The sequence below is a fragment of the Coloeus monedula genome (assembly GCF_965178545.1).
Source record: "Coloeus monedula genome assembly, chromosome: 3".
In the NCBI taxonomy this organism is placed as follows: domain Eukaryota; kingdom Metazoa; phylum Chordata; class Aves; order Passeriformes; family Corvidae; genus Coloeus; species Coloeus monedula.
The window spans coordinates 43,827,867-43,853,259 of record NC_138783.1 but is presented as its reverse complement, the minus strand read 5'-3'; the positions used below and the strand labels follow the sequence as shown (position 1 = coordinate 43,853,259).

Sequence of the window (25,393 nt, the reverse complement as noted above, 5' to 3'; positions counted from 1 at the left end):
TAAATCTGATCACAATCACGAAGCTGTGAATCAAGATTGCCAGGCTATTTTCAGCTGGATCACCACAGCCCTCCAGGTGAACTGGAAGTACAAGGAGGACAGCGTAGGGCTACAGTGCAACCATGGAGATGCCTGTGGTACAATGGAATCAGATTAAGCCAGAAGGCAACATGAGGACTGAAGTGGAACAGGCACACTCTTCTCACCTACAGCTACTAATTTTAAGTCTCTGAATCTTCTTATGTTTTTAGCCCCAGCAGAATGCACATAAAAAGCAAAACCAGAGGGAAAACAATGCTTGTCACACAACAGAAACTGCTTTGTTTCCTTTTTTAAGGCCTGTGCACTACATTTCTTTTTAATGATAATTCGCTAAATAAATAGCTCAACTACTGAAATCTATTCTCTGCACACACTTCTTCTTTGTCCTTTAGACACCTTCTCATACCAAAGCTCTTCATCATATTTCCCATGAAATCATCCACAGTTCTTCAAGGAATTGCTTAGCTACTTGATGTGCTATTTGGCAAAACAGTAGTACCAAAAGTGAAGTTGCATTTAAAAAAATTAAAGGCATAGTATTACATCCCAAATAACAGTTTTTATATAAATCTCCAAAGCATAGGAAAAAGGAATTAAAATTGAGCATGAGTATAGGTAGAGCCTTAAGAACAGCGAACAAGAACTGGAAAGCTAACAGGTAAGGAATAAACGGCAACACAAAACTACCTGTTCCTGAATCTGAGACTGGTCCATGGCAAGAGGTATTAGGGTTCCTACAATAACATGAAGGTGGGTCTCCAGAGCATCGCTGCAACATGTAACTGCTGTGTGGCAAACATGATGCAGAAGATCACAGCAGAGTGAAAAGCTGCGCATGGATATGTCTCTGACTATGATGGGTCTGTCACAGGAAACAAAGCGAAATAGAAGAAACACCAATTGTCACTGTCTCAAGTACCAACATTTTATACATCAGGGAATAATATGGGAAAAGGAAAAGAAAACCAGGAAGAATTTATTCGAAACTTTACAATTTAATAACTCTGTCAATCAGCTCTAAAGACTTATCTCAGGAGACACAGAAAAACTGAAACACACTGAATTCGACTGATCACTTTAGAAAATGGAATAAAACCTTGTAGAAAAATATATACCAGAGAAAAAAAAATCCCCAAAAGGGTTTTAGATTATTATTTGTCAGGACAATCTTGACAGAAGCAGAACAAAGTGGGAAACATGCTCTCTGAACCCTTCTCTATCTAAAATGACCATTAGTTTAAAAAAAAATTAGGTTATAAAGGACACCTGGAGATTATCTAGTCCAGCTTCCCCCCTGAAGCAGGGTCAGCTTCAAATTCAGATCGGTTCTCAGGGTTTTGTTGAGCTGAATTCTGACATATTCCTTGGATGGAGAACCAATAGCTTCCCTGAGAAACTTGCTCCACTGTTTGACTATTCTCACTGTGAAAATCCTTTCCCCTATGTCCAACCACAATCTCCCATATTGCAGCTTGCTGGGTGCTACCCCTTGTCCTTTCACTGTGCACTTCTAAGAAAAATCTGGCTCTACCTTCCCCACAAGGAAACTTCCCCTCCAGAAACTGGAGAAGAGAAATTAGATCAACTCAGTTTTTCCCCTCTGGGGTCTTCCACTCAAACCATCCTGGTTTGTCATTCATTATCTCTTATAAGACTCAAGGGGGGAATGGCTGCTTCCTTCAGCTTGCTGGCCATGCTCCTGCCAGCACGGCTGAGTACACGGTCAGCCTGCGGTGATAAAAGGTGAGCTGCTGACTCATCCAGCTCCTCTTCTAGCCAGACCCCAAGCCTGAACTCGTGATGGGATCTCCTGGTGATACCATGGTGGGATATCACCCGGGATATTCCACCCCAGGTGAGAGACTTAGGGGTTGCTTTTGTTCAGCCCCACAAGGACCTGTTGTCCCACCCCTGTGACTAGGTGAGGTCCCTCTGAACGGCAGCATTGCTCTCCAGTGCCTCAAGAGCCCCACCCCAGCTCAATGTTCAACACAACAAGTCGTCCCATAATAATGCATTTACCATAAAATCCACACATCTCTTCAATATCTCAGGGTATGAAATGCTTCAAACCAGCCAAGCAATCAATTTGTACATAAACTCAGAGACATTTATGCAAATAACTGTCTGTGAAACCCAGAGTTAAAGCTCAAATAAGAAAATACCTGTAGCCTTCTTTGTAAAAGGCAAGAATCCTACTTAAATTTTAACCTGATAAAGGACCAGTTTCCTCAACCTGAAAGCAAGCTAAGATAACATGTAGCAGTTCTCACTTTGCTAGGTACTCACTGGTGAGAATGTTAATGTCAACACTCCAATTAACTCAATAAGCGCATTTTATTTGACGTGTGCTTACTTTGCCCCTAACTCCACACTTTAAATTTTTCTCCCATATGCTTTAAATTCCTAAACACCCTGCCATCAAAATCTCCCAACACTGCTTATTCCTACAATTTGACAGCCTATTACAGATACAAAACCTGCAGTATAGCAAACATCTAAATACAAGGCTAGCACAGATTAGTCCATATTTTAGTAAGAGTTCTATGTTTAAATTCTGAAATTATAAAAGAATAGTGATTCAATTTTTAATTTTAGCAAATTCTAACTAATTTTACTGATTAATTAACATCTGCTAGCAATATCAAAATGTAAGTTTACAGGAGCCAAGGAGCACAGACAGAAGATCTAGAGATAATTACTTTCTTTACCTGCTATTGATGTGGTGAATCAGGGTGTAAATTACATCTCGGAGGACAAAAGCCCAGGCTCCTCCTAAACTGTCCTTGATCTCTTTAAGTAACAGACCAACAAACAAGTGATAAATTACGAGAACTCTGTGTTTCTTATACATGTTTTTTGTATCTGATGCATGCTTACAAAGAGCTAGAAGGATTTTCTGGAACGAATCCTAAAAATGAATAAAATAGGAGTAAAAAATTATTCATAATGTCAATACAGATATCAAGAAAAAACTTTAAAAACCTAAAACCTAACATTGGCAAAAAAGCTTCATTATTTTTATTGCTTTAAACAAACAAAAGACCTACAGAGAAACCAATTCTCCAAACAGGACAATAAGCCACATACCTCCTAATTTTCCTTTTTTATTCCCCCAACATGAGAAATGTTATGTACATTTTTCAGAAAGCCAAACAGTTACGGCAATTTTTACCAAGAGGAAAAACATCAAATAAAAACCATTAAAACATCAGGTAAGGATTCAACCTGTATTTTTTCAAACGTAATGTTCATGTGTGCAAACTGCACCATTTCACAGAACACAGCACTATAGATTGCAACTGTTAAAACTGTAAACTTAAAAAAAAAAGTCATTTTAAAACACTAGGCAGGTTGTGTAACATTTTAAAAAACTTATTCCACTGTCTGGCAATACTAACTTTTACACTCAAAAGATTTAGCTAAAACATGGTTCAGTAAAGTTTTTTTCTTATTTTTAAATTATTTATAAATAGGCCAAGTAAGTTGTTGACAACATATGCAATAACACAGCATAACTTCAAACAGATACATTTCTAAGAAACAATGTTAGAAGACAGTAATATGTTTATGATTTATTGCAGGACTGTATAATTTCCTGTGTCTTCATATTTGCCTTTAACAAATGAAAATCAAGTGTCAAAAAATATCACTGAGTATAAAATTTAACACTGTCAGTAAAAGTAAGCAAGTTTTATATTTTAATTGTAGGCTGTATTTAGTTAAAATTGACCAAATATAATTATTTTAGAACATTCTTCAGACATGTGACAAATATGCCACATTCTAAACCATGTCTGGTACACAGAGATTTCCCCAACCTTTAAAATAATCCTCTTTACTTTGCATGTATTATATAATGTATATAATTACATAATTTGTGCACTTATTTAAGACATATTGTATAACACGTATATTATAATAATTAATAAAATAATATAATTATATAATGCACTTAACTCTGTCCCTGAATTAAGGACATTTCCCATTTCAGAAGGCAAACAAATGAACAGAAAAGGGTCTAAGGTGGTTTATTTTCCTCACATAGAAATGATGAAAATGTCTAATTTGACTAAGAGGTACCCATAATAGAAATTCTGCATTCTACAGAAAAGTAAAATCATCATTACATACTTACAGGGCTTTTAGAAAGAACTTCTACGATACTTTTTAATTTGCTTTTATGACAGTTGCTAATATAGTCCAAGGTTGCCTTAATCACATAAGATGGAAAATGAGGAGGATTAGGAGCAGGATCCAGTTCCCTAAATGAATAAAAAGGATTTATATTTTTCTTCTCAAAAATCAAACCACTTGTATCTAATACAGTAAGTCTTAATGAATAAACACATTAATTCCTAGAAAATATTTTCTGCTTTCAGTAAGAAGCACCAAAAGCATCCAGAAAAGTGACATGCACCTTATTTTGTAGCTGCTTGTTGTCCCTCTATGGCAGCTTTCTAAACTGTACTTTCTTAACATCCTTTTATTTTTTTTTAAAGATAATTTGTCTCATCTAAGGTATTTAGCACAAAAATCTCATTACAAGTCACGGGTAAATCTTCTGCATTTTGTAATTGTGGGAACAATTTGGCTGAGAAAAAAGCAATCGTGAATCTTGACATAAAACAGGGTAGTGAGGTCTTCTGGGACCTCAAAAAGAAAACAAATGCATCATGGTACAAATAAAAGTGCATAATCTAAGTTTCATCACTCTTTTCTTACCATTTCCTTCTTAGAAAGAAGAGCTTTGTCTACAAGCAGACACCACAGTCTGTTAATAAACTCACTACAAAAAAATTTTTAAAGAGTTCTTAAATCCTCAGCCGTTTAACTTTTGGCAGATTTTCCCAGAAATGCTTTGGTTTCTTTCAACTTAGTGTTTTTACAATAAAGGTATCTTCCTCGAGAACTTTAAAAAATGCAGTGTTTTTCCAAAAATTTCTATCTGAACATAAAAATCTGGAAAATTATTATACAAATAGGGATATTTTAGGACAACAACAAAGACTGAAAAGCTAATAAACTTGAAGACGTTTATGGCACTAGACTATTTCTATTAATTAGGAATTTGTTTATTTGACATTGCTTGACAAATCTCCTTACCAAAGACAAGATCTGCCACTACAAGAAACAGTTCACTTTACCTCTCTCTGACTTCTAGTTATTAAAGACCATTAAAAGAATCACTTTAATTTAGAGACTAAAACCTGACCAATTTAACAGAGACAGAAGTCCATCCAAACCTGAACTAATCTAAACTGGCAGTGCCACAGCAGTCCAGCTCATCAACACACAACAGCATTCGCTTGCACACCGTTCATTCCTTCCATTAGCTGCAGTATTACAGAGCTTCTCCTCCCTGATCTTGGGGAGTAACTACATGAAGGCACAACTATGATGTATCATTACTAATGACAGTAAATCCTTCAGCTCTCAGCTTCAGAGTTACCTCTTCTTATGCCTGAAGCACACATTCTAATGCACAATGTTACACAAACACACTCAGCATTTAGAGAACCTACAAGTTCATACCTTATGTATTTACTTAGATGAGACCCTCCTTCGACCGTGGTACCAGCTGGTTCATGTAAGGTCATCAACAGTTCAACCACAATCTCTGGCAAGTTATTATGAGATAAATTGTCAATTTGCTACAAGAAGAAAAATAGCATTTTAATAAGAAAAAGGTATTTCAGCCAGAATTATTTCTTTGGCTTCTGAGAAAGCCCACTTTTCCTTGTCTAGATTCTCTATTTGTTCCATTATCCATGGCATACAATTCATTCATAAATTAAGCCTGGTTAAGCTTCTCTATGGCAGTCACAGGTAGAACAATTTGCTTTCCTACAGTGTATAGAAAAAAAATAATGTTTCCTTTTACTTCTAGTTCCAAACACAGTGTTTGCCTATGGAGAAGATGGTTCCTCATAAAGCATTAAAAAATATTTTAAGAGGAAAATGTGACAGATATACGACAAAGAAACTCAGGGTTGTATAATGAATGTTAAAAATTTTTTTTTTGCACTCTGAAAAAAATTATACCTCAGTCAACTGTTGGCCTGAAAGTTTCTATTGAATAGCTACTTGAAATCCTTGGGATAAAAATTGGCTAGCTTGAATTAAAATACTAATTTTGTACCTATAAATTTGAACTATTTACACTTACATAATACATAAATGTTTCTTTCTGGTCTGTTAAACACCACAGAACTCAATTTACACATTTTAAATGGATACCTACCTGCTTTCCTAAGCAGTTTTCATCCTTAAGCCTGTCGTAGACTTTAGAAGCCATTTCTCTTTGCTCTGCTACTTCACTCTTTCCATGGCTTTGATAGACAAAGTATGGGAGGATATTGACAAGTAACTTTGGAAAACAGTCTGCCAGAACTTGTCTCCAGTCTTTTTCAATCTTGTTGGCAAGTGATTTCACATCTTCAAACTGACTTCTAATCACCAGGTGTGGAACCAGAACTTTGTAACAAGACCTACACATAGCAAATACATTTCCAAAATGTCCTTAAATTACTTTTTAAAAAAACCTCGAGCATCTTAGAGCAAATACCATTCCTCTACTGTATAGCTAAACTTATAACCACTGTTTAGCTACTGCTACACACACACAAAAAAAATCTTACCTGCATAAATATAATACACGTGATGCTTAGAATACATTTCGAAAGTTCTCAATACATCACCTTACAACAAAATTCTGATTAATTACTATATTTAGCAATTTGAGACCCTGTGTCACAATTGTAAATAAAATCTAAGTAATGCTTTTATATAGCAAACTTACCCGTAGAACTCCTCAAGGCTAGTATAGTTCAGAAGAACGTAAGGAAAAGCAGACAGGCTATATCCACTGTCATTTATTTTCAGCCACTCCATCACCAAATAGTCTAAATGTGATGTCATGAAGTCTTCTATACTTTTATAGCCAAAAATGTCAGATACTTTTTTCAAAACCTGAAATGCATGAATTAAGATTGCGAAAATAGTGTAGGGAGTACATGGTACTACGGCAAACTGACAATATTACACCTCCATGTGTACACCCCAGCCTTTTAATGAATTATTTGTGCAACTCAGCTCCTGTTTAGCATAAGCCATTTTACTATTTGTTTTGCCATATCTCAGAAGAGGGCAATCAAGGAACTACAACTAACCCACACAAGTTAAGAAAGGACGGTCAGTGCCCATTTTGCACGGTACAGACTGTGTACAAAAACAGGAAGCAGTGAGTAGAAAAAAAGGATAAAAGGAACATGTGGACTTAAAAAATGACTAGCACGAAAGGCTGAAGTATAAACAGCAATAATTTCAGTACACCCTTGTGAACTTCAAAATAGAATTCCACACAACACATACCATCTTCCAATACTCTGCATTTATTTTACATATTTTCCACATAGGAAAACTTGCTTCCACTGGGTAGAATGATTTTTCTAAATGAGATCTGCAATATTCAATGTATAAAAGTCTATTTGTATTTCAGATCTGTGCTTTGAACATACAAGATTTACCATTAAAATTGCCTTTAATGATTTCATTATTTCTATGTAAGTCATTAAATATAAAGACAAATTAATTCAGTTATGTAAGTACCACGTTAGTCATACCTTTACAATATTTAACAAATTTCAATACTGAGATAAACATTTTGCAGCTTCCAATTGTAACCTACCCTTAATTTATAACCTAAATATAAAATAAAATGTTAGACTTGCCTTTTTCACAAGGTGAGGTTCTAATCCATTCTCTTTCACAGACTGGCAAATAGCAAACAGAGCTTGCTTTTCACAGACTGGACTGCAGCACAGAACCATGGTTATAAGCATCAGAAGAACTGCTTTTCCATTACCCTGTTTGTCCAAAAGATCTTCAGGACTTACATCACCTCTGACCTTCAATAAGACATTACGAAGAACTTGGACAAATATTCTGTTAAAGCAATTTCCTAGTTAATAAATGATCATAAATAATTTAAAATTAAGGGCACTGACATAAATACTGCTGAACATGTCTAGTGTCCTTTTTTTACTCCTTGATGCACATAGCGAAGAACTACCTTGCCATTCAAATGCAATTCTCCTCATTAAGGCATGGTGTTGCCAGGTAATGAGTTTAAATAAAAGCAACAAGAAACTGCAATGAAAGGGGAGAAGTTAACAGACACTGCCAAACTGAGGGGACAGAACAAGGACTCAAAGCAACACAGAAACAAGACGATGACAAAGAGCTGGAGGTGACAGTACAGAGGGATGAAACAAGATGACAGAGATGAGGCCTCAGCAGCAAGGCCAGGGTACACAGCAGGCAAAGGGAACAGAGGAAAATGCAGCAGAGAGATGACATGCAGGTAGATAACAACATGACAGAAAAAAAAAGAAAAATGTAGATGAAGTAGATGACTTAGCATGGTAGCAAGGAAGGAGGAAAAGTGAAAGACATTAAAAGAAAAATTAATAGTTAAAAAAATTCCACAGTACTACACCACACCACTGTATTTCCAGTCACTGCACTGAAGCGTAACTTTTCCTTCACTTCAAGCTTCTGAATAGTTCAAAATTTTAAGCAAATCTCAATTTTGTGAAAAAGCTTGCTCTAATACCACTAGAAACATGATCCTTCTGAAATTTACAAATTTGGTTTTATACTGTGTAAACACAAGATTTAATTTACATTGCCCCTTATTCATTATTTATATGTTTTCTAGATTATTGAGGCTACATTTTTCTATGATTTTGAAGTGTTACAGTACTGAACCTGCAACAACAAATAGTATGATACAGAAGAGCAGTCTGAAACATACAATTTACAAATTTACAAACTTCTAATATGGGCGAAACTGTGAGTGACTGGATGAGAAAGGAATTTCCTATTACTTTGTTTCACCATCTCAGATTACCAGAAGTCCAGAAGAATTAATGCTTCTGGAAAACTAAACATGATCATGTTAAAAGTAATTTTATTCAAAAGATCAAAACCAGGCAAAACTAATGACTAGATGTTGGTACCAGATTGCTCATTCCTTCCTGAACTCTGAGATATGCATTCTCAAAAGCCTTTTGCTGGAGCTTCAGGGGAAGAGGTTTTGACATTCCAGAAGAATCTCTCTGTTTCACATCTTGAAACAAACTTCAAAAAAAAAGAATAATAATTATTAGCGTAGCACTACAGTATTACTGTATGTTGTATCAATAAGGTTCTGATTTTCTGAATATAATTATTTTTGTCTTAATTTCCTTATATTGATTTTTCTTTACTTTCTTCTAGAGCAGTTTCTTTCTTTATCTCTCACATCACAGAATAATTGAAATATAGACAAAGTCTAAACACTTCAACAAAATTTGGTAGGCTTTTATAGTCTGTCAAGATCGAAGTTCCAGAAGTATCGAGAAGAGCAGCTATGCAGTATCCCAAGGGATTTAATCCCAGTTAAGTGAAATGAAGCATTATTCTTATAAACAGAAAAAATATCTACATTATCACCTGGTAATTGACCTTGCAGCAAGAATGCGAACTTGATGGTGACTGTCTGCAAGGAAATGTGGGAAAGCATCACTCACAGGTAGATCTTCATTTTTCACATTAAGGATCGCCCACTTGCAATGAGGATCAACCTGAAGAAAATTAATATTGTGATTTAAATGTACAGAAGACACACAGAAATACGCAGAAGATCTTTAGACACTGTTTTTAAGTACATCTTATGTAAGTATTGAGTATGCTAATGAATGCCAGAAAATCTGGGATTACCTCAAGCAGGGCTTTCATGCAGTTTAAAAGGGCCACTCTTACTGATGCTGTGCATTTCCCTCCTTGAGATAAATGCCTAAAACAAGGAATACTCGATTAAAGGAAAAAGCTGCCCACAATTTTAAGAAACATTCTAGCAAGTTAGCTTCTGCTGCTCACAGCTGATTCTTTTGTGCTCCATGGGCATGTTTAAGAGAATTTGACATTTTAATTGGCAACTGCAAACAACACTCTTTTTTGGTTGCTGAAGTTATCACTTGTTATAATTACTGATGCAATTCAGCATAGAATCAGTCTTTGTTTATACACAACAGTATAGTGTTTATTATTCTAACACTATCTTAAGGATTAATTTTTTTCTATAAATATAGCATGACACAGAAAATCAGAAAAATTAAATGCTGGATAAAGGTTCCACAGTACACACAAACAGCAACACACAGCAGCACTGCAGTCTTCTTACTGATAGCAAAGATAAAAACTAAAAATCAAAAATTTTATGTCCAACAGACTTCTGCATTAAATAACATACCAAAAGGCTCCAACAACTGTCAAAAACTGTCCTTTGGCATGCCCTGTCTCTTCAGCATGTTCATCCAACTGGGCCAACCCTACTGCTATAGGGAGCAAATTATTTAGGATTACTTTACAAACTTCTTGATCTCGACGATATAAAGAACACACAGTACTGTGAAAGAAAGAAAGAAAGAAAGATCTTGAAAAAGCCACCAAATCTCCTCAAAGGGATGTAAAACATGCTGAATAGTTTCATTCTTACGAAAGAGGCTTAAGAAGCATATCAACATCGACTGCAGGCAAGAGGTGTTCTTCAGTAGGGAGCTCCTTCAACAGGATCAAGTACTGTGGAATAAAGAAACCAAATGGAATAAAAAACCCAAATGGAATAAAAAATGCAAACAAAACCAAAACGCAAAATAGTACTTAAGAAAATAAGTCTACAAAAAGAAAAATTAGGAAACTTTTTTGTTAAGTCTTACACAAAACCATGCAGCAAAGATTGCTATTGTCAGCGACTGCGTGTTAGATTGGTCACCTTTTCATGCAAACACCGTCACACAGTAATATAGATAATGAAATTCTGAGATCTGGCAGTGAAAAATATTTCCCTTTTAAACCAAGCCACAGATATTATTCTACCACAGAGACTATTTCTAGTTCTTTAACAAATAACTAATGATAAAGGCAAGATATTTATATTTCTCAACTCTTTTATTTTCTGGCTTACAAATTCGAACTGCTGTTTTCCCAACCACAACACACTTCAAAAACACCAAATGTAGCCATTCTAAGTCTTCTCAGGGGACTGATGACAGGAGGAAGACAATATACAATTGAGAAGACTATGCAAATGTAGTAACAGTACAATGACAGAAGTGGGCCTGCTGTAAAAACCCCTCATACTCACCAATTGCAGATGCAGTGGCTTAGTGCTATCAAAGACACTGCCTTCAGTCAGCATTAACAGCCTCCTCCGAATATCAGAGGCTCGGAAGCTCACTGTCTGAACTCGGACTGTAGTCACACAAATACACAAGAACCTCACAATTTCAAGGAGAAGCAAATCCTGCTTTGTCAACTGTTCTTCAGCTAATGGGCTCAAAGCACCTAGAAATAATATTTTCATGTTAAGAAATGCTTCTCCAAGGACAGTAGAAGAGGTGGTAACGTTTTAGGTCTTTACAAAACTAATATAAGTTCCCGAAAAAGATAGAGTACAAGCAACCTTTATGTTCATTTGTTATTGAGCAGTTAGGGCATTTGAAGTAAGAATTTAAAACAAAAGATAACATCAGTACTTTTAGCCCTTAACAGGAATAAACAGACAGACTCATGCTCCTGTCCCTCTGAAGGTCCAGATATAGTGTCAAGAATTATTAATCAGCAAAAGGAGAAAAGTTAAATAGGACTATTTTTAAAAGAATGAAGCACAATTTGTTGAGAGACAAGTAGTCTACAGACTTATTTTCTGTATTTTCCTTGCCAAAACTTCTGCCTGACTTTGAAAAAGTTAGTTACAGCTTCTCTTCTTGCATTATTTTATTTATAAAATAAAAAATAAACTTCTCTTTTCTAAATGAACTAGAACACTTCATTAACATCTTTAAAACACTGATGAAAATTATTCTTGCTTAGAAAGTACCTGGTTCAACCACCACCTGCTTCAACTACTAATAAAGCAGCTCAATTTTGCACCCCACTACCTTTCAAGCAAAGAGATATTTGCAAAAACAAGCTTTTGGAAGTAGTTTTGGACATAGGGAATACTTACCTGTTACACTCTGCATGTCACCAGATTCATTTGTATCACTGATGTCAGTCACTGAATGATCATCAAACAGACCATCAGATACCCGGTTATCTACTTCCATTATACTCTCCTCAGGATCATTCCTGAGATCCACTTCTCCCAATACATTTGGCTTTCCAGTAACTGTCATCTGACAAAAAACACCACATCCTTTAAAGTTGGCTTTTAGGAACAGATGAAACACCACAGACATAGCACAAGGAGAGACACTGCAGTTTCCCAGTGAACTAGAACAGGTGAAGATGTAAAGGTGACGCAGAATTGATGAATTTCATCCTTTGTGATAAACCTGTTTCCTATATATTGTCTAAATTATTCTCTTTAGGATAGACTCTTCCTCAGACAGATACTGACCTCTGCGTTTTAGATTCTGCCAAGGACTGTTGGTTTTTTAAAAACACTTCTCTTTATAAGACTCACCAACTTCTCACCACACTTCATAGTTACAGAGAAATGAAAATGAGTTACGTGACTTTTTGCGGGAACACTAATTACTACTTTCCCAACCAGATGACAACACAAGGCAAAACCCCCAGCTCTTCCTCATCTGAAAAAACAAAGGAACTTTCCTACCCAGACCTGACTACAGCACAATGTGCCAAAAAGAGAAGTTTTAAGAATTGTTCTAAACACAGTGATGTGCCACACTTCCACTTTTCCCAGCGAGAAAGGAGTAATTTACAGTTAGATTTAATACCCACATAATAAACACAAAAAACCCCCTCCTTTGCAAGTGCATTAAAGTTAAATGTCATGTGTTATAGAATTCTTTTGTATATACTTCTACTGTAACAAAGTATTAAAAAAATGAAAAATAGCATAAATTTGTTTTTTAATGTGAACTGGAATGCTAACCTTGATCAAATGTTATCCATCTGCTCTTCTTCTTACCCTAAGTCTGTGTTCAAATGCTAAATTAGAAATGTTTCCGGTTAGGAATTCTCTATAAAACTCAATGCATTTCAATTTATGTTTTTCAATAATATGTATCTCATTTGGTTTGACTCCAGATTATTGTGCTGTAAAAACAATCCTCTCACAGAAGAGCACTGCAATCAGAAACAGACAGAATGTACCTACCAGATTCTTGCAAATATCTATGAGATCATTCATAAATTTTGATGTTAACAAACGCAGGAATATATTAGACAGCATCTTATTAGCACTGCTCTGTAAGGAAGCAAGATGTACAGATAGATTAATTTTTTTTTTCAGGAATTATAGGTATGCTACTCAATTTTCTGAACTCATTAACGAAGAAAGAAATTTAAATTTCTATAAATTTTACCTTGGTACAATTGCACAAACATTTAGTACACTGCACTATCAAAGTCCTCAGCATGTTGATCTGGGTATCTTCATTTAGTTTGTTCTTAGACTGAGAAATGCTTTCTCCAGCATAATGAATGAGAGACTAGTAAAAATATAACACAGAAACTTCAGTGAAATGCCCTTATACACTGACACTTGTATAGCACACACATAAAGACAAAAGGATACGATTCCCATTCATACATTCTCATTCATACAACTTTGATGTTCACAGTGTGCATCAATTAATCCACATTTTTTCGTGATTTTGCTCAAGAAGTGACAAAACCATGGTCTAGACATGCTTGAAACACTAATATTTTCATCACAAAAGAAAAATACAGCATATCTCCACAAAGTGTAAGTTTTGGGTTTCTGTGTTTAAGCAAGAAACCACCTTGGATAGTAGCAATAATAAAAATAATAGCAATAGCTGTCTTCATACTGGTTTGAACCATCAAATTATCTCAAATTCCTGAATAAAAGACCTATAAATGAAAGGACTTGATATCCTATAATTAGTCCTTTGTCTGCATGTCAGTGACTTCCATTTTTTTGAAAGGTGTGACTCAGAAATGTATCAATATCTAGAATAATCTCCACTGCAAAACTTGTGCCTTGGCAGACTGACAGAATTTCAGTGACTCCTCTCCTTCAGCAGCAGTGGCATGCTTAAACCTCCCTAAGCTGCCTTTTTCTGAGGAGATACCTGTTCTCTGAAAATGTGTCAATACAAACAAAATTTTATGAATTAATTTATATTCAATGCTTTATTTCATTTTTAATAGGTCCCAAATGCATTACTGCTTACCTTAGCATTCTGGAACAAGGCTGACTTACAGGCATCCTCCTCTTGAAAAATACCAGTGTAGCAATAGCAACCCAGAACACCAACCAAGAGACTGACGCATCGGACAAGATGCTCAGCAGCAACAACCTTAGACTAAATCAAATACACCGTATAAATACCAGTGCTTCATCCCCACAAAATACAGAATCCATATACTTTGCCTTGAAAACAGATTGTTTGGGAGCACAAATGTAAGGATGTAACAATAATTTCTAACTTACCTTAGGACCACAACTGCTTAAAAGCTTTTCCGACATTGCTAAAAGGCAGTTCTCCAGTGTTTCCCTAAGATTTTGGTTGATGGCAAGTCTGGAACCACTCACATTTTTATCTGTAACATTTACTGCAAAGTTAGTGAAAATATCCATTTCATCAAATGTTGTCTGCAGGTACAGCTCTTCAACATCAGAAAAATTGTTTTCTTCTTTCCCTTGCACGTGTTGCTCACTTGAAGAAGAGACACAGTTTTTATTTTAGCAGCCAGTGTATAACTCAAAAGTCTTAAAAACTATTACTTAAATACAAGAAATATACAAAAGCAAAATAAAATATTTTATCTTTTTGTGCTTCCAAACCCTGGTTGACCTTTACTTTCTGACATGACATTCACTGTGGAATGGACACTACCATTTTAGTTCTAACTGAACTGTAAGGAAACATGAAGCCTGCACACAGATCACACCTTCTCCTTGGCTATTACAGACATTTCCTATCTATCTTAAAGACTATTTCAGCGTAGTTATTTCCAAATAAAAATTTAGAAGAAAACACACTTCTGCAGTTATGGAGCAGCATCTGCATTGTGTTAGGATCCCTGACCTCAGCCTGCTTTACACAGTTGGACCAGAAACCCACAAAATCCCTGAAACTAGTATTTTTAACTTCTAGTAGGTAAGTTTTATCTTGCATCCAAAGAAGTTATACACATTTTAATTTCATTAAGAAGAAACAGGATATAGTCCAAAGGCTTGAAGATATGCACTGGTGAAAGGTGCAGCAGCATTCCCAACTTAAGCTTCTCCAATGATTAACTTAAAAACATACCATTTAGCCTCATTTAGGAAAAAAATTATGGCAGCTCTGCAGTTCTTCATTGTAAGGCTCACAAGAATTTTTTGTAATACAAGATGAGGAAAATCACTGTAAAAAAGAAAATTTCTTTTTATTTTCTTGCAATCAGACAAGGTCTTGGGATTCCTGAAGTACACCTGAACATTAACCAGACTAACAGTGTATCTTCAAAGAAATGTAAGTTTTCACTGAAGATTTCTAATGCATAGGTCACATATCTGCTATGATATGGACAGATAACCAAATTATATCTCCGGAATGATATTTTACAGGAAGCTTAAAAACCCTACAGACTCTGCTTAAGCTTTAATATAATACATTTTTCCCTGCAGAATTTTTTGTGTTACACAGTGAGCTTACATGTAAAATTATGCCACAAAAGCTTTACCTGCAGAGCACAGGAGGCAACTCTGCACATTCTTCTATTTCTTCCTCCAAACAGCTGGACAGGAGCCATTTCATTATTGCCTCCCTTAACACAGAACCCAGATTTCTTTCAGAATTATTCTGTTCCATTCCTATGTCCAAATTTTCTGGCACTGAGCAGGTAGACATCACTAATGATAAACAACATACAGCAGAACTGCAACAAAAATGGAACAGGGGATTTGTGAGAAACCATGTGGTATTTGTTGATCAGCACTCTACAACAAAGCCAGTATTTCTGCATGCACAGGCAACATCAAGTACATAACCAAGTCAACAAGCATGCATATTGGTCAACTCCCTCGTTAAAATCTTCGCACTTCCATTTTTCTTGGCTATAACAGACATTTCCTATCTATCTTAAAGACTATTTCAGCGTATTTATTTCCCAATGAACATTTAAAAGAAAACATACTTCTTAACTTCAAAAAAATCAACATTTATCTGTTAGTCAGATTTTTAAATTTTTAGTCCATTTTACATTTTAGTATACTCTAAATGTGAAGATGCTTGCCTCTCCTCTTCTGCCTCTGCTTTCAGTCTTACTATGTATTTATGATCATATCAAATGCTTTGAACACTAATGTGTGCAGTTCCCAAATAGAAACACAGTCACAACAACAATAATATTGATTAACACAGTGGTTTTGGTTGCACAGTGAAGAGAAATATGAATCAGACACAAACACTATCCTTGCTTCCATTTTACCTTGAAGGTTTGCAGGCAGGTCCTGAAAATATCTTCCAGAGTTCTTTATCTGTTACAACAAGGTTCCCTTGAATCATAGCTCCAAGCAGCCCAAAGCTCTCTGCTTCAATTTGCTGAAGGCTTACACTGCGAATGGTCAGAGTCCAGATCTTTGCCCAGGTTCTCTGGAGCTCCAGCTTGAGGGTGCTCTTCAAATCAGTTTTCTGGTTTTGACACAAAGCTACCTCTGTGAGACACTTCAGCACGTATGGGGTCCTTTCTCCTCGGCGCTGCTGAGGCAGTAACTGATGAAGGACATTGAGCAAGGCAGGCAGCTCACTGTTAGGAAGACTCATGGGATACTTGGATATTAACTGACTTGTAATCTGTAACCTTGAAAGCACAAAGTGAAGCAATTAATACCAAATACACAGAAATTTGTATTTTCAGAAGGAACACACAACAAAGCTTTCTCCAATTGCCATTTCTCATTTATACTTTGCAGTATGAGTTGATTTGTTTACTATCAAAAGTTAAAGATTCAGTATTTCTACCATTTTTACTTGTATAGACTGCTCATCTAGCCTCACTAACAATTTCCTACAATTCAGAAGTCCCTTGTGGCAAACAAAATACCCCTCAATCAAGGTCCAGGGAAAGAAGCCAGGCCTTGGAACAGTTTTCAGGACAAGTATTAAAGAAAACTGTATGAACTAGTCCAAAATGGCCAAACTCTTAATGGTTACTGTACTACGACACAGCCAGCTTAAAGCAGGTTTCCAAACGCTCTGACACTAAGTTCACTGCTTTGATAGATAATTACAGCATGTGCAGACACCCAACTTAAATGCACAGCATATTCAGGAAGAAGGTTAAATATAAAAAGACGTCTGGAGTGATATGTTCTCCATGCAAAGATGTTATTACCAAGGTATGACATCAAAATCCTTCTGGGATCTTTGCACATTGTCTCGAATGACCCCCCAGCCAAGCTCAATCCTCCTGCGCTTGTTTGGCACCGTGTCCTCACAGGACTCTCTTTGTGAAACAGCATATGACTGGGTAATTTCAAGGACTTTGGTATCCTCTGTAAAAACCTTTCATAAAGAGAAATTTAAAAGTATGCAAATTTTAAAAAAAGCAGCAGTATTTACATGAAAACTGAAATGCTTAGAGCCTAACATGAAACACCAGTGAAATACAGTCTAATACATTTCTAAACTGTACAGAATTAACAAAACCCAACAGAACACAGACAAAAGGTATGAATATTTCAGCAAAACATACAACTTAGTAATTATATAGTCAACCTTATATTCAAATAAAAATGTTACCTGATGACAAATATCAGCCATTAACTCAATTAAATTTTCCTTTACAGCAACATTACGTGAGACTGAAGAATACTTCCCTCTGCTACTGATGAGATTTATTTCATTCACCAGCAGATCATACAGGTTATGTAAGATGCTTTGCCACTTTGTTAAGTCATATGCACCTGTACATGCAAAAACAATTAAAAGATAGCATGTATCACCCACTCGATACAATATGTAAACCTACCTAGAGAATGCAAAATACAACCAAAATATGAGTAAGGCACACAAAAGTTCAACAAATGCAGGCATGAAAAGCAAATTCTCTAATGGAGAATGAATAAAGCAAAAAAAGTGAAAAAATGAAAGAGAACTTAATCAGCATATACAAATAATTAGGGTAGGAATTAAGTTTCTTATAAACAAATCTTCATCTAACTGGAAAGAACACAGTTAAAAGGTAATGGATAGATTTGTACAAAGTAAAAAAAAATTAAGCTAGAACTAAAATAGGCCATTACAGACAAACATAATTACTGAGTTATATTCTCTGAGCAGTTTTATAGTGTAAGTCAGACTTCACTGACAGTAGTAATTTCTGGGCTAAAATAGACCTGGTAAGAAACCAATACATGTGGCAATCTAAACCCAATCTAAATTATTATTTCCTATCCCCAAAGACTGTATCTTCATTTAGCAATTAAAACTGCCTTTTGATTAAAAGACGCCCCAACCTTTAAAGGACTTAACACAATTAATATGCTCTTAGTCGATAAAATTTGAAAACTCCTTTTCACTTTCACTCAATATTAATTTACACCATAAAACTACTGACAAATAATCATCACTACCATTAATGTTTCCAAGACCCAGTATGAAAATTCAGAGTTGGCACAATAATTTGAACAACCACATGCAGCAGTAAAAAAAAAGCAGAAAAAAAAAGCGCTTTTTATTGTACCTCTTCCCTGAGTTTTTGCACCCTTTGGATGATGAATATGAACTTGGAGACGAAATAACTCAATTATTGATTCTTTCAGGGAATCCTTTGGTCTATACTGAGTCCATATGTAAAGCACTGTAGGCAAAATTTCTTCCCCTACTTTGCAAATCCGTATGCGACAGTTGTCAGCAAATTTGTGGCAGAAGATATTCATAGCTCCAACAATATGATCCAGGCCTGCAGTGTTCTTCTCCTGCCTGTAACATAAACCTAACACTTGAACTTCCAAAATAAATTATCTTATTTATTTTCAAAAGAATAGTTTAAATGTAAATACTAGCAAGTAACAGCATTCAGAATACTATTTGCCTAATATATGCAGAAGTTATTAGTATTTTAGAGAAGTTATTCAATTGATATTCAAAGACAGAAGAAAATACGTCTGAAGAAGTATTACCTGTTATTACTGAAGTCTAATCCCAAATACTTAAAATAAGTTATTTTCTAGCATACAAAAGGAGCACTTCCAACATACCTTGCAGACTGCGTTGCTTTAGAAAAGAAGACAAGCATATCGGAACTCAACCCATCAGTTTGGAAGCAGTACCCTCTTGTAAGTGTGTGAATTATCCTAGCCACTAAGACTCTATTAATGTTCCCAGATGATTCGAGGTATAAATGGGCATACAGGGTCAGCAACTCTGCAAATGTATTAAAAAAAAATACAACTGAGTATAAACACATATATTACAGAGGATTACATTACAAAATGTTGACACAAAATATTGCATTAAAGATACAGAGAACACCACTCTCTGGTCAAGAGCTGGAATCCATGTTCTTACTTTCAGCAGCAACAGATTCCTGATTTTGTATCAAGAATATATTTCTCTTTTTAAATAAAAAACTGACTTCTCTATTGTACCCCAAGAGTTACAAGCAAGCATTAAGGTGGAATCACTAGAAAGGTTACAGTAACCTTTAAAAGATGACATACCCCTCCCTTAATAAAAGCAACTTGTTTCACTTAACTGATTAAAGTCTGACTTCCTCTAGATTTATGGCCTTCAGCCCTGCCTGACCTCAGTATCTGAATTCCACTGTGCTCCTTATGATCTAATGTCAACATTTCTTCTGTCACATTTGTGGCTTTTGCCCATACACAGACTCCGCTAACTTCCATGTTCCTAAAGAAACTAACCACCTCTCAGCAACCGCCCCTGGCTCCCCATGCCTGTGCTCTCTTCCAGTGACACTCAGCCTCACTTTCCCTTCCCCAAATCCTTCAATATCTGTCTTCAGCCTCCCTGACTTCTTGACCCATTCCTTCTGTCCTGTTTACCGCTCTGAACTCCAGCTTCCAGCCTCCTGATGGGATCAGTCCCTGCCTTCACTTTCTGTCCCAGCTGCCGGCTGACAGCACTTTGTCATTCACACACCTCATTGGCTCCCAGTCTCAGGCAGGGCCCCCACACAGTTCCAGCTTCCTCCTCAATCCTCCAGTTCTATCTCCATTGCCAAACTGTACCAAGTTCTTTAACTTTGGCAATCTCACCCTCAGGCTCTTTAATTACCCAACCACATAGAATCACAGCATCACAGAATGGTTTGGATTGGAAAGGACCTTAAAGATCATCCAGTTCCAACCCTGCTGTGGGGACAGGGACACCTTTCACTAGACCAGGTTGCTCAGGCCCCATCCAACCTGGCCTTAGACACTTCCAGGAATCTCCCATCCTAAATGATTCCATCTCAGTCACTCTGCTTTGCCAACCTTCAGCAGTTTTTCTTGCCTCCCCTTTCACGCACAGTACCACCAGACCCCTCCTCCAAGTTCTTTGCAGATTTATTTCTATTCTGTAGTTAATGAATTAAGCCCCTCTACTCAAGTTACAGAGCAGAGCATTTCCAGAAATCCAAACTCTGACTTCAAAGCACTACACTATGCAAATAAAGACAGTACTTTTAAACTTTCTCCACACTTGCACACACAACACTAAACAAACTGGACCGTAAAATTTCTAATACCCTTTTTTTCTCTTCAAAACACTTTTCTTTTACATCAGTAAATGAAAATAGGTGAGTTGAGAGCTTAGTACATGTCAGATAATTCAGAACACATAAACATTCTTCTCCATGCAGAATTAATTAACTGTCTTGGAGTCAAATCCAATCCCCTGAAAAGTGAAAAATTATCTTTGCATTTCCATTTAGTTTGGCTTGCATGCTAAATCATTATTCAACTTTTACATCTATTTCCCCCTATTTAAATCATAAGTTTTTCAGTTTTTCTTTATGTATGATATGTGCATATAGTGACTCAATGTTTTTTTAGGATTTCACAAGCCAGAAAAACTCAGATAATAAATTTTAGCAGTAATATATTAACTATATCAAAACTACACCAGCCTGTTCTTAATAACTTGCAAACAACTGCACACCAACACCACTTCTACTGAGGTGTTCTCCAGCACACACATTCCATGGATTTGTTACACATTAAGCTCTGTGCAGACCATGCATACATACTGTACTGTATATAAGTACATGTTTCAGCAAGCAATAGACAAACAGTACACAGAAAGGAAAAAAAAAATCAATTCCTAATCTTTGTTGCTTTGTTTATTTCAAGTGTAAGCCCTCAAGGCTGACAGTGCTTTACTCCATATTTTGTGCACTACCTCACACAACAAGGCATCAAACGAATTAAAACACATCTAGGACACGCTTCTATAAAAGGAAAAGACTAATTTCTAAGTAGGCTCAAAAATGTTACCTGACCATTGCTGCTGGGATATCTCACACCAGTATTTCCTTACTGAGAGGATATCCTTTAGGAGTATACTACTACAGTCAGAACCATAAGCAGCACAACTTGTTGGATCTCTTATAATTTCCATGACATAAATCAGAAGTTCCTGACATTTCAGCCTGGGTCCTCCTACATGAAGAAACAACATGATACTATTTAATTAACTCAAATTCTAACAAATAAATCTGTAATTAATTGTTTATAAATGTTACTTAATTTTAAAAAAACCAAAACAACAGAACCCCAAAATCTACAGTTCTGAGACAGTCTATTGGGAAATCTCATCTTAAACTGTTTCTAAAATATAAATTACCTATGGGAGGGTATATCAGTTATAAACACATTGAGTAATTAGAAAAAGGCACTGTGAACATCCAAAAGGGCAGAAAAGGAGCACAAAGGACTGATTCACATTAAATAGTAAACATCTGGAAGCAAGTAAAATGAACCCTACATTGGTAACTTAACTTCAAAGTAAAAATTCAAAGTTGAAAGCAAAGTACCAAACCAAACCAGTAACTACACGATAATGCATATTACTGACTTTTATTAGCACATCTGATGAAATATTTGACCAAACTTCCAACTTCTTGTATCTTTTTCTGTCTGGTAGTTTGGGTTGAAGCAGATGCATTTGGTTTTGTCAGCTGCAGGTTTTTAAGCTCTTTCTGAAAATATTTCTGCAAGACACTTCAAAAATTAAAGAGATATTAACCAAGGATCTGCTCATTTATGACTGAAGTAAAATAGGAAAATGTTCTTTTAGCCTAAAATGTCAGTTCCTGTTCTTCTCACTATTCTAATGATCAAAGACGAAAACCAACTGAAATATACTATAGTCCAAGCATGACAAAAACAGTCTATAAAAGGAGATGTAAGTTTTAAAGATAACCCAGAAGCAACTTGGTGTAGGGACCAAACCTTCCTTAAAACTTTGCATTATGCTAAACATACAAGTCAAAATTAGGAAAAAAAGCAATACTAAGTCTTTTTATTTATGCTGGAACATTATAAAACAAAATAGTAGGAAGCACTTATCATTGTTTTTATTGGGGAAAGCCTTCAAATCCTATTTCTTTATCAGTCAAAGTTAATACATGGATTATATTTTCAATTTATGAGTAACTTAAACCTTTCACTTTGTCACTGTGTTATAGATTTTCTGGCCTACTATTTGAATTCAGTTTAGAGTCTCTATTTTTGTATTTCTCCCGTGTATTTCTAATATACTACTGTCTCTAAAGCAACATACAAAATTTATCAAAGACTCTTTATGAAACTTTTGGTACACGTGTGAAACAAAAACTATTCCAATGCTCTCCAATTAAAAAACATAATGGAAAGCTGACCAGACACCATTCTATGAAAAGTAATAATTCACATAAACTTTTAACATGAATTTAACACTGGTTCAAGCTGCTGTAAGAACTTATCACACTCATGCTTAGTCCAATCTTATAGTACACCTGAAGCAGACTGCATCAAAGATTAGCCTCTACAAACCTCAGCACATCTTTTTTACTTGACGTCACAGTCCTTCTACTGTGTCTTGAGGAATTCAGCAACACAAGAAACTTTAACAAAGCTATCTGTAATCTACATAAGAACCGTACACTGAAAATTAGATGCAAAGGATAATTTTCAATAAAAGAAAGTAACTATTATTTTTGCAAGGAAAAGCATCTACCCAATTAATGATCGGTTTCCTAGCAGTTTTCTGCAAGTGTTAAGTGCAGCATTTTTGTCCATTTTAAATTTACTTCCTTTAGAGAGTAAGATAAGTAATGTCTTGTTTACAAGCTGACAAGGAGTCTAAATCAATATCCAGAAAGATAAGCATTAAAATAGGCCTGACAAACAAAAGAATGATGTCCCATTTAAGCAAATTGTGACCATTCACAAACAAAACCAAGAAACTACCTAAACACAGCATCCCAGTTGAGTTGCTTCCCTTGTTTAGAATCAGAATTCCGGTCCAGCTGGAGAACTGTTTCAGAATCACGGAGGAGTCGCTTGAAATTTTCAATTTCTTTCTGAAAATGTATTACAAGAAGAATAATTTTTTATGATCCCCTTCATTGCTAATTGAGGTACACACCCTAAAAGAAAACTTGTTACCCTTCGCTCCACAGCTTTCTCATTTTCAAGGCGACGACAACAAACAAGCAGATTGTGTAATGCAAGACTCATGGTTCAGTTTAAAGAAGAGTCATTTGTATCTGCAGACAGAAGAAATAGATAAAACAGTAATTATTGAACACACAGCCAAGTAAAACAAATGGGATTGCAGTATACTGAAAGTCCAGTATCAAACAGAACCACGATGTTCAATGTTCCACTGAAAATCTCATTTGTGTCTGGGTCAGTCTTACTGCTTGCAAAACTGAAGCAGTTTCACGTCAATATAATCTGTTCCCACAGACAACAGTCACAGAATAAATGCAGAGAACCCCTTCACACAGCTCTGACTTCCTCCCTTTTTATGAGTGCTAACTGAGTAAGCTGGGCAGACAACTGGGAGTGCAGTTATAGTAAGAATGACAGAGCTGAATACATTCTGGCAAGCAGCACTAACTTTCAGTAGCTCTCTTAACCTGACGCTGCCAGAAGGCAGCACTTGGAAAATGCTCTTCCTCCCTCACACTGGACATTTTCATAGGGTATGCACTATCTGTTGACAAATCCCCGGGGCACTCAACATGTCAAAGGATGATTAAACATCAGTCATATGAAAAAACCAACTTTTTCCTTTTGAAATCACTTAAAATTATGCCTCTTCTTCCTCAACAGAGGTTGGAATTAGCTAGACCTTGCATTACATAAAATGATGCTGCTGCAGATCACAGCCACGACATTCTATATAACTTTCATGCTTCTACTTTTACACCTTTAAAGCAGACCCAAGGGAAACCCTGTTTGGTAAAGACAGATCACACAAGCTGGAAGTAACTCTAAGCATATGCTGCTGCTGTAATAAGCAACGGAGAACAAGCAATCATGACGCACAGCACTGCATCTTGACTGCTTATGTGAGAATATAAAAACAGCCATTTAGACAAGCAAAACTTTAAATATCTACTGTCTTAGACTGCATTTATTTCCTTTGACTTCAATCAAGATCAGGCTGAAACTAAGTATGATCAGAGGTTTGGTGACTGATAAATGCGTATGAAAAAAAAAACATTTTAAGTGTGAAGGCTGCCTGTACAGTACAACTGCATTCATTTAAATTAAGTGCTCCTTTACTAGTTTCATAGAATCATGGAATATCCTGAGTTGGAAGGGACACACAAGGATCCCCGAAGTCCAATCCCTGGCCCTATGCAGGACACAAGAATCACACCATATGCCTGAGAGTGTTCTAACAGCTCTTGAACTCTGGCAGGTTGGTGCTGCGACCACTTCCATGGGCCAATGCTCAACCATTCTCTGTCCCTCTGGTGGTTGGGCACTGGAACAAAATAAACCCAACCCAGCAAGCTTGCTGCTTTTGCTGGAAACGAAACAGAAAGAAACTTGTTAAACACTAATGGCGTCTGAAGTGCTTGATCGGAAACTGTGGCAACAGGAGTCGTCTGCTGTAGGGCCTGGGCATTCAAGGGGAAGACGGCAATCCTCTCGTTTGTACTTGTTGGTATTTCAACAGCCGTAACAGCAGCAGTGAAAATTCCCAAGAATGAATCCACCTACTACTTCTTAGTTACACGGTTTTCCAACTAGCACATGACGGCCACCTTCACCCCCTACATAAATTACACAAGGGAAGGAAGGCGCAGCAAATAACACGAATCACGGAGAGAGGAGCTGGCTAAGCCGCTGTGAGGTGCCCCAGCACAGGCG

The 25,393-nt window shown here is 36.2% G+C and overlaps 1 protein-coding gene across 3 annotated transcripts in view; it reads right to left on the bottom strand.

Moving 5' to 3' along the window:
* ATM (ATM serine/threonine kinase) overlaps window positions 1-23,771 on the bottom strand; it is a 58,426-nt gene extending 34,655 nt beyond the window's left edge. For all 3 annotated transcript variants that reach the window (XM_082279385.1, XM_082279386.1, XM_082279387.1), the window contains exons 1-29: window positions 23,672-23,771; window positions 23,474-23,586; window positions 22,098-22,243; window positions 21,518-21,682; window positions 19,277-19,442; window positions 18,760-18,998; window positions 17,817-17,980; window positions 17,410-17,579; window positions 16,504-16,875; window positions 15,757-15,951; window positions 15,342-15,437; window positions 14,519-14,744; window positions 14,259-14,390; window positions 13,425-13,550; window positions 13,217-13,306; window positions 12,098-12,266; window positions 11,234-11,433; window positions 10,586-10,668; window positions 10,340-10,495; window positions 9,808-9,883; window positions 9,541-9,671; window positions 9,066-9,186; window positions 7,776-7,952; window positions 6,845-7,014; window positions 6,287-6,533; window positions 5,578-5,696; window positions 4,181-4,307; window positions 2,754-2,953; window positions 730-904 (exon numbers count right to left, since the gene is read on the bottom strand). In XM_082279385.1, coding sequence (XP_082135511.1) covers window positions 730-904; window positions 2,754-2,953; window positions 4,181-4,307; window positions 5,578-5,696; window positions 6,287-6,533; window positions 6,845-7,014; window positions 7,776-7,952; window positions 9,066-9,186; window positions 9,541-9,671; window positions 9,808-9,883; window positions 10,340-10,495; window positions 10,586-10,668; window positions 11,234-11,433; window positions 12,098-12,266; window positions 13,217-13,306; window positions 13,425-13,550; window positions 14,259-14,390; window positions 14,519-14,744; window positions 15,342-15,437; window positions 15,757-15,951; window positions 16,504-16,875; window positions 17,410-17,579; window positions 17,817-17,980; window positions 18,760-18,998; window positions 19,277-19,442; window positions 21,518-21,682; window positions 22,098-22,243; window positions 23,474-23,586; window positions 23,672-23,743 — 4,623 coding nt within the window. In that variant the 5' untranslated portion in view covers window positions 23,744-23,771. The remainder of the gene's footprint in view (window positions 1-729; window positions 905-2,753; window positions 2,954-4,180; window positions 4,308-5,577; window positions 5,697-6,286; window positions 6,534-6,844; window positions 7,015-7,775; window positions 7,953-9,065; window positions 9,187-9,540; window positions 9,672-9,807; window positions 9,884-10,339; window positions 10,496-10,585; window positions 10,669-11,233; window positions 11,434-12,097; window positions 12,267-13,216; window positions 13,307-13,424; window positions 13,551-14,258; window positions 14,391-14,518; window positions 14,745-15,341; window positions 15,438-15,756; window positions 15,952-16,503; window positions 16,876-17,409; window positions 17,580-17,816; window positions 17,981-18,759; window positions 18,999-19,276; window positions 19,443-21,517; window positions 21,683-22,097; window positions 22,244-23,473; window positions 23,587-23,671) is intronic.
* Window positions 23,772-25,393: the final 1,622 nt, after the last annotated feature.